General features: G+C 40.6%; 1 protein-coding gene across 1 annotated transcript; it reads left to right on the top strand.

Moving 5' to 3' along the window:
* The first annotated feature begins 2,926 nt into the window (after positions 1-2,926).
* On the top strand, positions 2,927-12,345 carry fam131c (family with sequence similarity 131 member C). Its single transcript, XM_040153700.1, has 6 exons — positions 2,927-2,957; positions 4,637-4,701; positions 7,023-7,107; positions 10,561-10,806; positions 11,094-11,183; positions 11,933-12,345. The coding sequence occupies exons 1-6, from the start codon at positions 2,927-2,929 to the stop codon at positions 12,202-12,204; spliced, it is 789 nt and encodes a 262-aa protein (XP_040009634.1). The 3' UTR covers positions 12,205-12,345.
* Positions 12,346-12,576: the final 231 nt, after the last annotated feature.

The following is a 12,576-nucleotide window of genomic DNA, read 5'->3' as shown; positions in this document are numbered from 1 at the left end:
TGAGGAGCATCACTGTGTATGTGTGTATGTGGATATTAAACATTCTTCCTGCTCCCTTTGCTCTCCTCAATTACAGAGGGAAAAAAAACACATTCTCATTTATCAAATTCAAGACTCATTGTTTTTGATAGAAGATCTAAATAGGGTAGAGATTCACAGAAAAGAAAAATCGAAAACCAGTTTTATAGACAGTATGTAAGAACTGCACACAGGATCAAACTGGTTTAGACAAAAGCCGGGGTTGAGACATGGCAAGGGAGATGTAAATATCTAAAAGCCAAGGAGTTGACTATAACATTCAAGGTGAGAGGCAGGAACCGACCCTGGGGGTTTAGGGAAGACTGAAACACTTTCTCTGTAATATAACAGACCCTCCAGCTTTGATCGTTTGGTTTAACAATACATTTACAAGGAGCTAACAGAAGGTTCTCTGAAACAGAACACATGTAGAAGGTTATGACGTTATACTGCATAAGGTACCTGATAACGACACTGCTGCACTTTTGCATTTTTACCACAAGAGGTCAGACTCCTCCTAAACCTGCCCTCTCCTTTGTCATGACAAGTAGTGCATGCCAGTATGGGATTGAGGAACCTCAGACAGTCTTTGAAAAGGTTCCAGAGATCATTAAGAAGGTTCCAAAGGGGGGTTAGAATCCCTTCAGGGGCTAACAAAGTTCACTGAGCTTTTCCATGGGTTTTTTGAGCATTTCAGAGTCCCCAAACTGTGTTACAGGGGTCACTGAACATCTTGGAGTAGTCCCTGAGGGTGTTCCAGTGGTTCTAAAGGAGGTTCCAGGATTACTTGAGGGTTTTCCAAGGTTCATGAATTGGGGTCTTGATTTTCATCTTTTTTCAAAGTTTTGGGGTCTGTTTAGGGTTTTCAGGCTGTTTTCAAGGGGTTCCATGGGTCCATGGGTTTCATGAAGAAGTCCTGGAATTGCTTCAAAATTCGAAATCCTTACCGAACTCCCTCAGAAACCCATGGATCCCTACAGTCCCCAGAGAGGAGCCTGTAACACTGTTAATGTCTCCCTGAAAGGTATTCCAGGGGGCCTTGCAGGGGTTCAGTGCTAATACTGAAAGTTTAGCAAGTTTGCTAGATGCTAATTTCATTTATTTGATTTTATTTTTCTTTCTATTTTTTTGTTGTTGTTCTTGATTGTCCTGCCATAGACATCTTTACCCTCTTTTTTATCTGTACTTCATCTTATCCCGTCCCTTTGCCTTTTTATAGTGAAATAAGACTGTCAAAGTCCAACTGAGTCTGCTCAAGAAATAGTCCAAAAAGAAATTTGAGTTCCTCATGCTATCTTTAAATTTTCTCCTTTGCATCAACTAACTTACTTCACTGCAAGAGGTATTAATCTCAGGTTTAGTAAGTTTGATCACTGGCTGCTCCTGTCTACACTTTGAAGTGCACTTGAGCAAGAAATTGAATCCTAGATTGCTACTGAAAGCCAGGGCAGTCCATTGGTGTGCAAATGTGCTACCAAGTTTGAAAAGCTCTTCGTAAGAGAAACCTTATTACCTTATTTACCATTTGGACTTGTGGAAATGTGACATTTGTTATACTTTTCATAAAGGAGGAGAAACACTGAAATTAAGAGTAATGGCCTACTTTTTAATGCATTATATTATATTCTCTGTGTTGAGCTAAGTTAAATGTAAAATACTCTATCTCAAGGGCAAAACAGGTTATTTTAAAGGGAAAATGAACCCTAATCTACACATCACACAGCTCTTCCTAACTGAGATGAGATTTCTTTGAGTGTTGACATCAGCGTCAGATGTTTTGCTAACTTTATCGGCGCCATCCTCCCCTGGCTATCAAATAATGTTTCTTTGCCTCCTTTTTTCTGGCCAGTAAGTCAACCAAAAAGCTCCAAAAGCACAGAGTAGCTTGGTTGTCATGGCAGCATGATTTTCCCCACGATGGAGGTGAGGGCACTGTTGACGCAGGTGATGTCCGCAAAGTCCCAGTTATATTATCCCAGTATTCATGCCAATAGGAATCTGAGACAAACAGGGACAACAGGGTCCAAGGAAGGAATGTTCTGTTCGATCATTTCTTTACGTGTGTGTGTGTGTGTGTGTGTGTGTGTGTGTGTGTGTGTGTGTGTGTGTGTGTGTGTGTGTGTGTGTGTGTGTGTGTGTGTGTGTGTGTGTATGTGTTTGCGTGTGTCTGTGACAGAGCTAATGAGGTTGTAGAAGACACCTAATGATGAATATAAAGGTATGACTGTGTGTGGGTTTTATCGAATGTAAATCAGTGAAAACTAGAAGTGCACTATTCAACTCAGAGTTTATGGAGCAGAAACATTATATAAAACATAATATACACTAAAATCTGTTCTTTTATGTGAGGTATTAAAAACAATATCGTTTTGGCCTCAGTACCAAAAGTATATATCATTTTGGAAATGTTACTGAAAAATTTAAAACCATACTAAGCCCCAGACAGATAGACAGATAGACAGACAGACAGACAGACAGATACATAGATAGATAGATAGATAGATAGATAGATAGATGGAGTGGGAGGAGAATAGAAGAAATACAGGGGAGGGGATTAAAAATCTTTTTGCATTCATGCTTTCTCCCCATTTCCTCGCTCTCTCTCTCTCTCTCTCTCTCTCTATCCCCCCTCCCCACACTTTGTCTGTGTCGCTCTCTCACCTCTCTCCTCCTTTACACAGAAGTCAGCCAGTGCATCAGTCTACAGCTCATCTGGCATCCACTCTTACTTTTCCCCTCCGTCAGTTCCTCACTTCCCTCTGCTCGTTTGCCGGCTGATACTTCTGCTACAAGTGCTGCCTCTACTTTTTCTTTTTCCTCCCCTTCTTCCTCTCTACCTCTCACTAGTCATCCTCCTCATCTTCAAGCCACCATGGTGAACAGATAACCGCCCGGCCGTCCTGAGACCATGGGTGCCTGCCTCTGCAAAGGTCACAAAGGTCAGTGTCTGAGTCCACCTGTTTTTTGCATCCATGTCTGTGTGTCTGTTTGAGGGGTTGCCAACAAACAAACAAGGAGCAGAACTGTTTCATAAAGTTACATCATGCTTTAGAGATAGCTGTGGATAGCTGGAAAAATCTCAGTGAATGTTTGATAATTTCATCCTGTAGCTGAATGCAAGCAGGAGAGATGGATAGTAAAACCACCTGAATCTCATTTTTAGCCCAAAACACATGTTTCTGTATATCCAGCATAGGAATAATTAGTATGAAACTGACATACAAAACAAATTCTGCCATGAAAGCATTCATTTGAAAACTTATTTGAGTGAATCTGTGGAGATTGCTTTAGAAACAAGTCTCAGGGATGGAAGGTTCATGAGCGGGACTGTGAGGATCAGCGGAGAACAACAGTGGGTTTAGAATATAACAGCTCCATCTAAAGCTCATCTCCAACTTGTCGTGACTTGAAGATGTGACTTGGGTTGCAATTTTCTCCCTCATATTTGCTCCCTGTCACTGGTTTAGGTGAAAATAAGGTAGTGTTTGTTGCATCTCTAAAGCTGTCTGGATAAAATTTCAATGCGTCAGCTGGCAGCAGTGCCTCTAATAAGGAAGAACCCAAGTACTAATCTGTGTTGCAAAAGAAAAGCTGCAGGACAATAAAAAGCTTATTTGAAGTGTACCAGCTTCCTGTAATACCTCCAAACAACAATCTACTTGTTAGTTTGTCAGTACATGACATTTAACATCACATGACATTCTCACACATTAATTTCAGCCTGAATCTGTGAGGCAGTCTGAAAATGTTTTGTGAGACAAAGTCTGCTTTTTTTCCTTTTAACAAGGAGGAGGGTATTGAGACCAACGCTTCAAAGCTGGGAAGAAAGAAGGAAGGCAGCTGTGAGGCTCCAGACAAACAGATTAGAGATGTGTGTACATGTGTGTGAGGTTCAGGAATCATGATAAGGTTTGCTAATAGCATCTGATGAGGGCAGAGACCAGATACAGCTCTGTGCACCAGGGTGTGTATGTGTGTGTGTGCTGGCGGCCGTGACTTAAGTAAATGGAAGTGTATCACTCGTCTCCTGTTGCTGTAGTGTTTCCATAGCGACAGCCAATTGTCTTGATGACACCTACCAGGGGATACCCCAAGCGTGTGTTTGTATTCTTGAGTCTGTATGTGTATGTGTGTGTGTGTGTGTGTGTGTGTGTGTGTGTGTGTGTGTGTGTGTGTGTGTGTGTGTGTGTGTGTGTGTGTGTGTGTTTGTGTGTGTGTGTGTCAGCTGACCTTTGTAATGATGTTTATAATCCCACATCTAAACCACATTCATTTCCTCTTGTCATTCATATGAGCCTTATCACCATCAAATATAAGGCAAATAGGCAGAGTGTAGTCCAGGGCAAAGTAAAGTATGTAGAGAGACTCCGGTTAAATGACTCTATGAGGATTCAATGATCTCTCTATCTCTCTCTCTCTCTCTCTTTCTCCTTTGCTCTCATCTATTATACATTAACCTCGCTTGAACCCTGGCCTTTAGAGAGAACTGGGTTTTGGATTGAAGACCATGATACCTGCCTAGGAACACACACACATACTGACATGCCCACAATAGAAACCCACACACATAGAGCATGAATCTAACAACAATGTTTGGTTTTTGTGTGATTCCCTACAGAGCTCCACCTTCCCATGACAGCACTACAGGACCAGGCTGAGGAGGGTCAGACATCCACTGTCAAGGTTACTGAAAGCCCTAACCTTCCCCCTGTAGGTTTTGGCCTGATATCTGCCTTTTTAGTGTGTCCCTTATGTTGACTGAAAGCATGTATTGGGTTTAAGGTGTCCCTTCACCAGCTTTCACTGGAATTACTTTCTAGCCAAAAAAGAAAAAGTCTCAGTAAAAAACAGTAGATGATGTGTTCTGTGGGTTATCCAGAGTAAATAGGAGGCATTTTATTGCTGTTTATTTTTTTAAATTAAATTTTTCAATGCTGTGAACATCACAAACAAGATTCTATTCAGACAAATTGTATCAGATAAGGGGAAGAAATCTCTAGCTATGTAGACAGATATCTCAAAATCTGGGCAAATAAAACCTAAACTATATGCATTCTTATTAACATTGGAGATAAGTATGGAAATATAGTTTTCTGCAATTTGGGTGAATCAACCCTTTAAATGTTTTGGCACAGATCTGGTGATTGAATAATAGTGAAATAAGCATAATGTTTAATGAGGTTTTTAATAGCTCACATTACTGGCTCACTTGAAGATGATCCTGAAATCTTTTAACATAAACAGCATGGCTCAGATTTAGCTTTTCATTTAGCTAATTATCTGCCTGTGATATGTTTATAGCTCAGTGAGATAAGTGTAGCTGTAGGCAGGAAAAGTGGCTCCATTTTATGGCTAATATATCTTTCACAAATAACATGTTCAGTCTGCTCCCTATCCAGGCTCGATCACACTCTCCATGCAGGCTCCTGGAGTGAAACTGTAACGTTATCACAGTTGTACTGTGGTACTTCGCTGCCACCTGGGGTACAGATACAGATAGTATCATGTAATTGGGCTCGGGGTACCAATAAAGTTTCCCAAGTCGAGCATGAGACGTGTGGTCCTGAGCTCTGACTTCTACATTCCTTTCTTGCCATCTTAACATAATATGGTGTCACAATGCTAAGTTCACAACGTAGAAAAAGTCAATTGAGAGTTTTTTTCATGGAGAACAAAGAGAATGTCCCTTTGCTTTGTAGCCTCGCCAATTGCTAGGCTAAGTTAAGCTACTGCTAGCGAGCAAACAAGCTAACATGCACAGCAAGTTCCTGCTTAAACCAAAAGGTGTAATAAGCCAGAAGCTTTTTCTGCTATTAAAATGAATGTCCCCAGCGTTTACAAGTTTTAAAATATTCTAAAAGAAGTAAAGTAGAAAGGAAGTAAACATTTAGTCTTGTTACTTGTCTTGTTACAGTGTGGCTAATGTCATATAGCTAAAGTGTAGCCTTCACATTAGTATTACATCAGAAATTGGTTACATGTATACAACAAATTCTTAAGACTAAGTACAGGAAAGATGAACTAACGTACTTACAAAACAATAATGGAGTTATTGTTTCAGCAAGAGCTCATACCTGGCTGGACATTAGCAAAACGTCTGTGTGTGTGTGTGTGTGTGTGTGTGTGTGTGTGTACCAAGCTCTCCTTGGTTTTGCAATGACCACACATCTGGCAATGACGCAGCAGTGTGTCAATGTGAAAAAAAGAAACAGCCTTAATTTACCCAAGGAGACGCTTGGTTTTCCCACTGTGGTCATTTTACATTCAAGTGACTTTTATGCAGAATTATATTGCCTGTAAAACGTAATTTGGGCTGGTCTCCAGCAGTTTGAATTAGAACCTTGCGCCATGCACTGATGTGTAAGCATGTGTTTACTAACAATCCCATTTCACTTGCACCATCTTCGAAAATGCTTTAAGGTTTCACTCTCTTAGGGCAAGCATACTGAACCAAGAAATTTATTTGAAGTGCAATTTCTCTTTCCATATTTACTAAAGCTACTTCAGTGTGAACACCATGCGGGTTGGAGTTTAAAATACCTTCCTTTTATGGCAGATCATTTAGACTGGGTGTGAATGCTGCAGGGTTTCCATTAATGCTGGCTTTATTGTCATTATCACCATTTTCCTCAAAAGAAAAAAAAGTGGGAAATTTGTTGATTGAGTCATAACACATAAGAGGTAACTGCCAAAGGAGGATGTATGCGGATGTTTGTGTGTGTGTGTGTGTATTGCGCGGGGTTGGGGGTGCTGTGGTTGGGGCTATTTGTGTGCTTCGAAACCTCATAACTCTGCTTCTGGTTATTTATAGAGTTCAAAAATGCCCCTCTCTGAGATTGAGAAATCCCTGTTGGGCATGAAACCCATTCAGAGCCCATAGAAAATGTCATAAATGCAGTGTCAACTAGCTAAAATAAAGCTATTTTCTCAGTTCCCACTGGAAATACAAGGTTTTCACATTATATCAGTGATTATTTCTTCTTCTTGTGCGTCATATTGTGCAGGATGGCCAGAATCCCTCCAACGGCAATGTGCCAGATAAACCCAGCCGTTATGACATTGGCGAGCTAGCCACCTCTTCTTTGATGGGTGAGACTGGACACACGAACACACACAAACACACTGAAACATGAACAGGTTTAGTTCATGTTGTGTTTGGTTCATACTGTGTTTCATTATGAATCAAACATACGGGACTGGGAAAAAAGCAAGCTGGAAAATTGAATTAGTAACCATGGGAGGTTAGTAATGTAATTTCCCTCTTCCCTTATGTCTTCTCTCTCAAACACATATGCTGTAACACAAATATACCCAGGCAGACATGAGTAAACAGTCAGGCAAAAATACACACACATTTTATCTTCTCCTGTTTGATTTTCTTCTCCATCTTTGACTCTGGCTTCCTCCTCTCTTCATGTCGGTACCTCCTACTCTTTTCATCCCCTTTTCTCCATCTTGTGTCTGTCTGCCTCATCTTGACTACTTCCCTATCTCTGCGGGAGGTTAATTATTTGAGTTAATGTGTTATGCCTTGCTGAAATTTTACCAGTGAAAGGTCCTTCATTACCCTGACAGTATAATTATGAAGGTCATGCAAGCGTCATGAATATGTTAGACAAATACAGACATTCAGGCAGACAGCTGAGAGGCTGGCACCTGCTTTGGGAGTGACAGAATCAGTCCATTAAAATGAAAAAGCTCTTTAACATTTACGCAGACTTAATCACTTGTCAGTCATCACTGACGTTGGCGAAGAAAGGTTCCGTAGACTTGGGCAGTCACGACGTGCAGCTGACAACCTAACTGCTCAAATCAGATCACACTATGCAAACTCCAATATTATTACACAAACATGATCATCTTTAGAAGAATATCATAGACAAATTGCTAATTTTATGCTTCCGGTATGATGCTGTTTGATAGATAAGTCAGGCTGAAGTGGTTTTATTAACAGTGAAATGCTATCAGCTCCTAGAAACTGAAATGTTCATTAGATTCCAAAAATGCAATAGTGTTGCACCAAACCAACGAGATACAGGTAATGACTGGTGATGGTGTTACAGAGGAATATCAATGGGAATAAATCAAATGGGTTTATGGCCATTAAAGTATGAATGTGCTCAGTATTTTTCTAAGTATTTTCTCAGTATTATCGTGTACAGGAAACCCAAAATACCCTAATCTGAAAAACAAATGGGATTTCCCTGCTGTGTTCACATAACCTAAATAGATACAACCCAGCCTTCTCGCCATCAACGGGCAGCCAGAACAGAGACTCATAACAGAGTCGTCACAGCTTGAATCCAGGCTGAGACAGCAGTGGGTGCATAACAAAACAGAGCCTGTTGAGCTCAAATGAAAATAACATATCATGATGTTTTTCTCAGTTACACTTAGCGAAGGCTACGAGCTTCCAAGGCTCCCTTTTCTTATTCAACTGTATCCATTTCTCACTCTGAAATACTCTTCCTTCCCACTTCTGTTCCTTGTTTTTGGCTTGACCGCGGGGGGGTAAGGTATTGTCTTACCTTAACCTTTATTCCTCATTCTCGTTTTCTACCTATGCCTTTTCAACCTTTCATTTTTTGTCCTTTTACATGGTTTAATTTTTCTGTTCTGCAGTATGACCCAGGTTTGTGGTCACTGTCACTTCAACTCATTATTTCCCAAGACCTTTCTATCCTCATTTCTTGTGATTAAAAGAAATGATAGCTTCTTTATAATATTGCCCAGTGATTCCATGGGTTATGAATAATATATTACTGTAGAGACACAGGGACACCCAAACTCTAACAGATAGTGCTTGACAAGAGTCCATTTAGGGCAAGCAATGGAGCTGTAGATTTAAGGTTTGGATTTGAGTCAGAATTATACAGAAAGATTTACGATTAAGACTTGAGATTTGACTTGGACTTGACAGCTGTGAGACTTGACTTACTTAAGACTCCCTAAACACTTAACTTCACTTGAAATAAAAGAAAAAAAAAAAAGTCTCAAGATTTGACCTGGTAAAAACACAGAACAATAAAAAATAAAGGCCTTGATATACCCAAAAATGGATGGGTTTCTGTTTATACTTCACTGGACGTCTGCCCACAAGCATGTTCCAGAACACGTGTGTACAGTGCTAAGAAGACACAGAAAGTATGATTTTAGCCAAGGCAGGTCTTTCATAGTCAGAGATTATATGAAAATATTAAGGTGTGTTCAGAAAAGACACAAGGCAAATGTTAGAGGGAGAGTGACTGCATACAAGGTCAATGGAAAGATACAGGTTATTGTAATTTGTACGGAAAGATTACTTATAGTCAAAAGTAACGTAGATGATAGCTGGCTACATTAACTGTCGTGAGTCACAACAGTCTTGTAAACTGTGATGTGCCATAGCTTATGGCACTGTTTGGACTCCAGGTGTCCCATTACTCCAGGTGGCTAGCTGCCCCCGGCTATCTCGTTGTGAATTTAACGGTTGTATTTACGAGTTAGACAGAATGAAAAACGATTCTGCTCACTGATCTGGGCCCTTGGTTTGTGTTTGGTCTCGAGGTATCAGAGCCACTGCAGTCAAGTAAACAGTGTAGAGATTCAGTCTGTCCCTACCTGCCCAGTACATTAGCTAACGCACGTTGGCTGTCGGTCCAGTTCAGTTAAAAAACACAAACAGCAGGAGCAGATGAATTGCCGTACAGACTTTTCTACTCTATCTGTCCTGAAACTGACTATAAAAGTGCAGGAAAGTGCTCTATTTAGTTGAAGCAGCCCAAAGGACAACCTGCGTTTTTTGTTTTTTTTTAACATACATAATGATGACAGCTTTGCAGGTAAAAATCGATTAAAATTGTGAATCAGCCCCAAGCCCCATTTTATTTTTTGGCCATATAACCTTGCCCTGGCATGACAGAGGGATAGATACATCCACGCAAGTTTCAAAACTTAGGACCAAAGTTGTTCTGTGTTGTTGTTAAAATGGAAATTTTAATTTGTGTAAATTGAAAAAAAAGGTTTTCATCAAGTTATAGCATTTTAAAATTAGATTTTCTATCTTCTTCTTCTTCTTAGTACATTGCTGTAGAAGCGCTGTCAGTAATAAGAAAATTTGAAATTCTGTCCATAATCACCTCAGATGGTGTTACACTCTGATTTTCAAACTTCTCCAATTTGTTTTCTGTGAAGCTCTACATCAGAAAGCAGAAATGTTTCTTTTCATGGTTCAGGTTATGCAAATCAAGAGTAAATGCTCACTTTCAAAATATGAAATATGCTAAAAATGTTGAATTTCCTCTCAATATAACCATCTCATGAATCTTCTCCCTTAATGTGTCACCTGTTTCCATTTCCATATCCCTGTCCCTTGCTGTGGCATTTTTCACACTTCTCTACCGTACACCATTTCATGCAGCTTATCACTTTACCTTTTCCTCTAATTATCTCCCTCTTTCCTGTGCTACCACACTCACTGTATATCCCATCTTTTCAGCCAGGTTACCCTTTATCTAATCCACTTTATCAAAATGTATTCCTCCTTCTCCTCCCTGTATTTAGGTCTGGTGGCCACGATAAAGGAGCATATCACCAAGCCGACGGCAATGGCCCAGGGACGAGTTGCTCACCTGATTGAGTGGAAGGGATGGGGTGGAAGCGGCGAGGCAGGGGGACGTGGGAGCGGTTGGAGCGGGGCCTGCAGTACAGGAGGAGGAGGCTGGGGGGGGGTGGGGGCTGAGCTGCAGGAGGATGAACAATTCTACTCCCAAATGACGGACGAGATCAAGGAAGCTCGCTTCGCTGCAGGTGAGACAGACGGATAGATTTAATTCAAGAAAAACAAGATGTGACCAGTGGAGTTGAAGTGACACTCATATCCCTCTGGGCATTGTTTTCATTCGATTGGCTTGTGCAGAGGGAGCAGCTACAAAAATCAATAGCCCTTAATGTGTCCCATGACATTGACTCAAATCTAGTGCACTTATTTGATTTCCCTTTGTTTGTGAGGGTGATACACATGGTGAAAAAAAAGCAGGGGGTTAACTTCCAAGAACAGCACGATAAAATGTGTTTGTGTGCTTTTTGTCTCACAGGAGTGGCGGAGCAGTTTGCCCTGGCTGAGGCGGCCTTGAATGTGTGGGCAATGAATGACAACTTAGATAAGCCATCCACCAGTTTACAAGGTTGGTCATGTAAAATTATGTGAGACAAATAAGACAGATAACAGAATTAATTATGGAAATATAGCCTAATTTATCAAAGACGTGGTTTCAGCATCCTGGCATCACAGAACAGATCACATCCCCAATAAGTAAGATAAATAATAATTAAGATTGCAGCTTTATTTAAGCAGATGAATGTCTAATGGCAAAAAGTATTTATTTATTTTGCCCATAGGAGTGAACAGGTTTCAAAGGGATACCTTGCAAACATTTTGTCTTGAAATTCAGTTTTTATCCTACAGACATGGCTTTAGGGATGGTGGCCAAATTGAACAGCACTTTGGCCAAGAATGAAATCATTATACTTTGAAGGAAATTGAAATTATGTGCAGACATTCAGGGTCTCAAGAGGATGAATCCTGTTGACTTTGGTATTCTATGACCTTTCATTAAGCATCACTAACAGGTCAGAATTTTTCCACATCCAACATTTTGGCCCTTGACAGGATATCTCAAAAACAATGACCATATTCCAATCAGGGATGGTGACCCATCTCTAGCATGGGCCACCATTTTTACCCACACATGACCAAGTCTGCCTATATATAGTATTTCTGTAATATACCAGAGCGAAGGGCTACTGCTTCAGAAATCTATACAACCTTAGAGGCCCCAGATGTCACTGTTTTCATTTGTGTTGTTCAAATCATTTTTCAGTGTTTTCAAGAAGCAACCACTTGACTGATAGTGTATTTATTATCCCTCCTCAGCGGCACAGAGCCACTTCTTGTCTCAGTTCCTGCTGGACGGTGGTAGTGTCGGCATTCCCCAGCATCTTTACAGCATCCACGCCCAGACTTATGGCAACAACAGTGCGGCCAACCTGGTCCCTCTGCCACCGGTCGACTCTGTTTCCCCAATGTCAACCACTCAGCAGGACAGAGATCATCCTTTTGAGGACAGACGCACTGTGACTGCAGAGGCTTCTGTCCGACAAGTAGACAGCAGCTCGCTATCCGAGGATGATGTTTTTTATAACTAGGCTTAACAGGAAAACAAGCCAGAAATCTTGATAGCAATCTAAAATGATCCTCACTGAGAGGATGTGAGTCTCAGCCACCAGCAGTGACTGATACAAAGTAACCGCAGACATCTGTGACACATCTCAAGAGAAAAATTCTCAACTGGCTTGTCTGGAAGGATTTAAGAGCCTGGTCTTCAGATACAAAGTCCAAATAGTATTTTCTTCTTGGTTGAGACATGTACTTTTGTGAATGTTTATAGTTCCACTGCTACATTTTAATTTTTTATTCAATGTACATTGAACACTTTCATATTATATGTAGTACTGAACTGTCAAGAGTCAGACATTACTGGTGTAAATATCTTGTTACAATGCACCAATTTTAATATA

The sequence above is a fragment of the Xiphias gladius genome, chromosome 18 (genome assembly GCF_016859285.1).
Source record: "Xiphias gladius isolate SHS-SW01 ecotype Sanya breed wild chromosome 18, ASM1685928v1, whole genome shotgun sequence".
NCBI classification, from domain to species: Eukaryota; Metazoa; Chordata; class Actinopteri; order Istiophoriformes; family Xiphiidae; genus Xiphias; species Xiphias gladius.
This window is presented reverse-complemented; position numbering and strand designations above follow the sequence as displayed.

Excerpts from the sequence above, each read along its gene's own strand:
- fam131c (XM_040153700.1), top strand. The coding sequence starts at position 2,927 with ATGGGTGCCTGCCTCTGCAAAGGTCACAAAG. Across the intron at positions 10,807-11,093 it reads GGAAGCTCGCTTCGCTGCAG|GAGTGGCGGAGCAGTTTGCC; the intron begins GTGAGACAGACG and ends TTTGTCTCACAG. Across the intron at positions 11,184-11,932 it reads GCCATCCACCAGTTTACAAG|CGGCACAGAGCCACTTCTTG; the intron begins GTTGGTCATGTA and ends ATCCCTCCTCAG.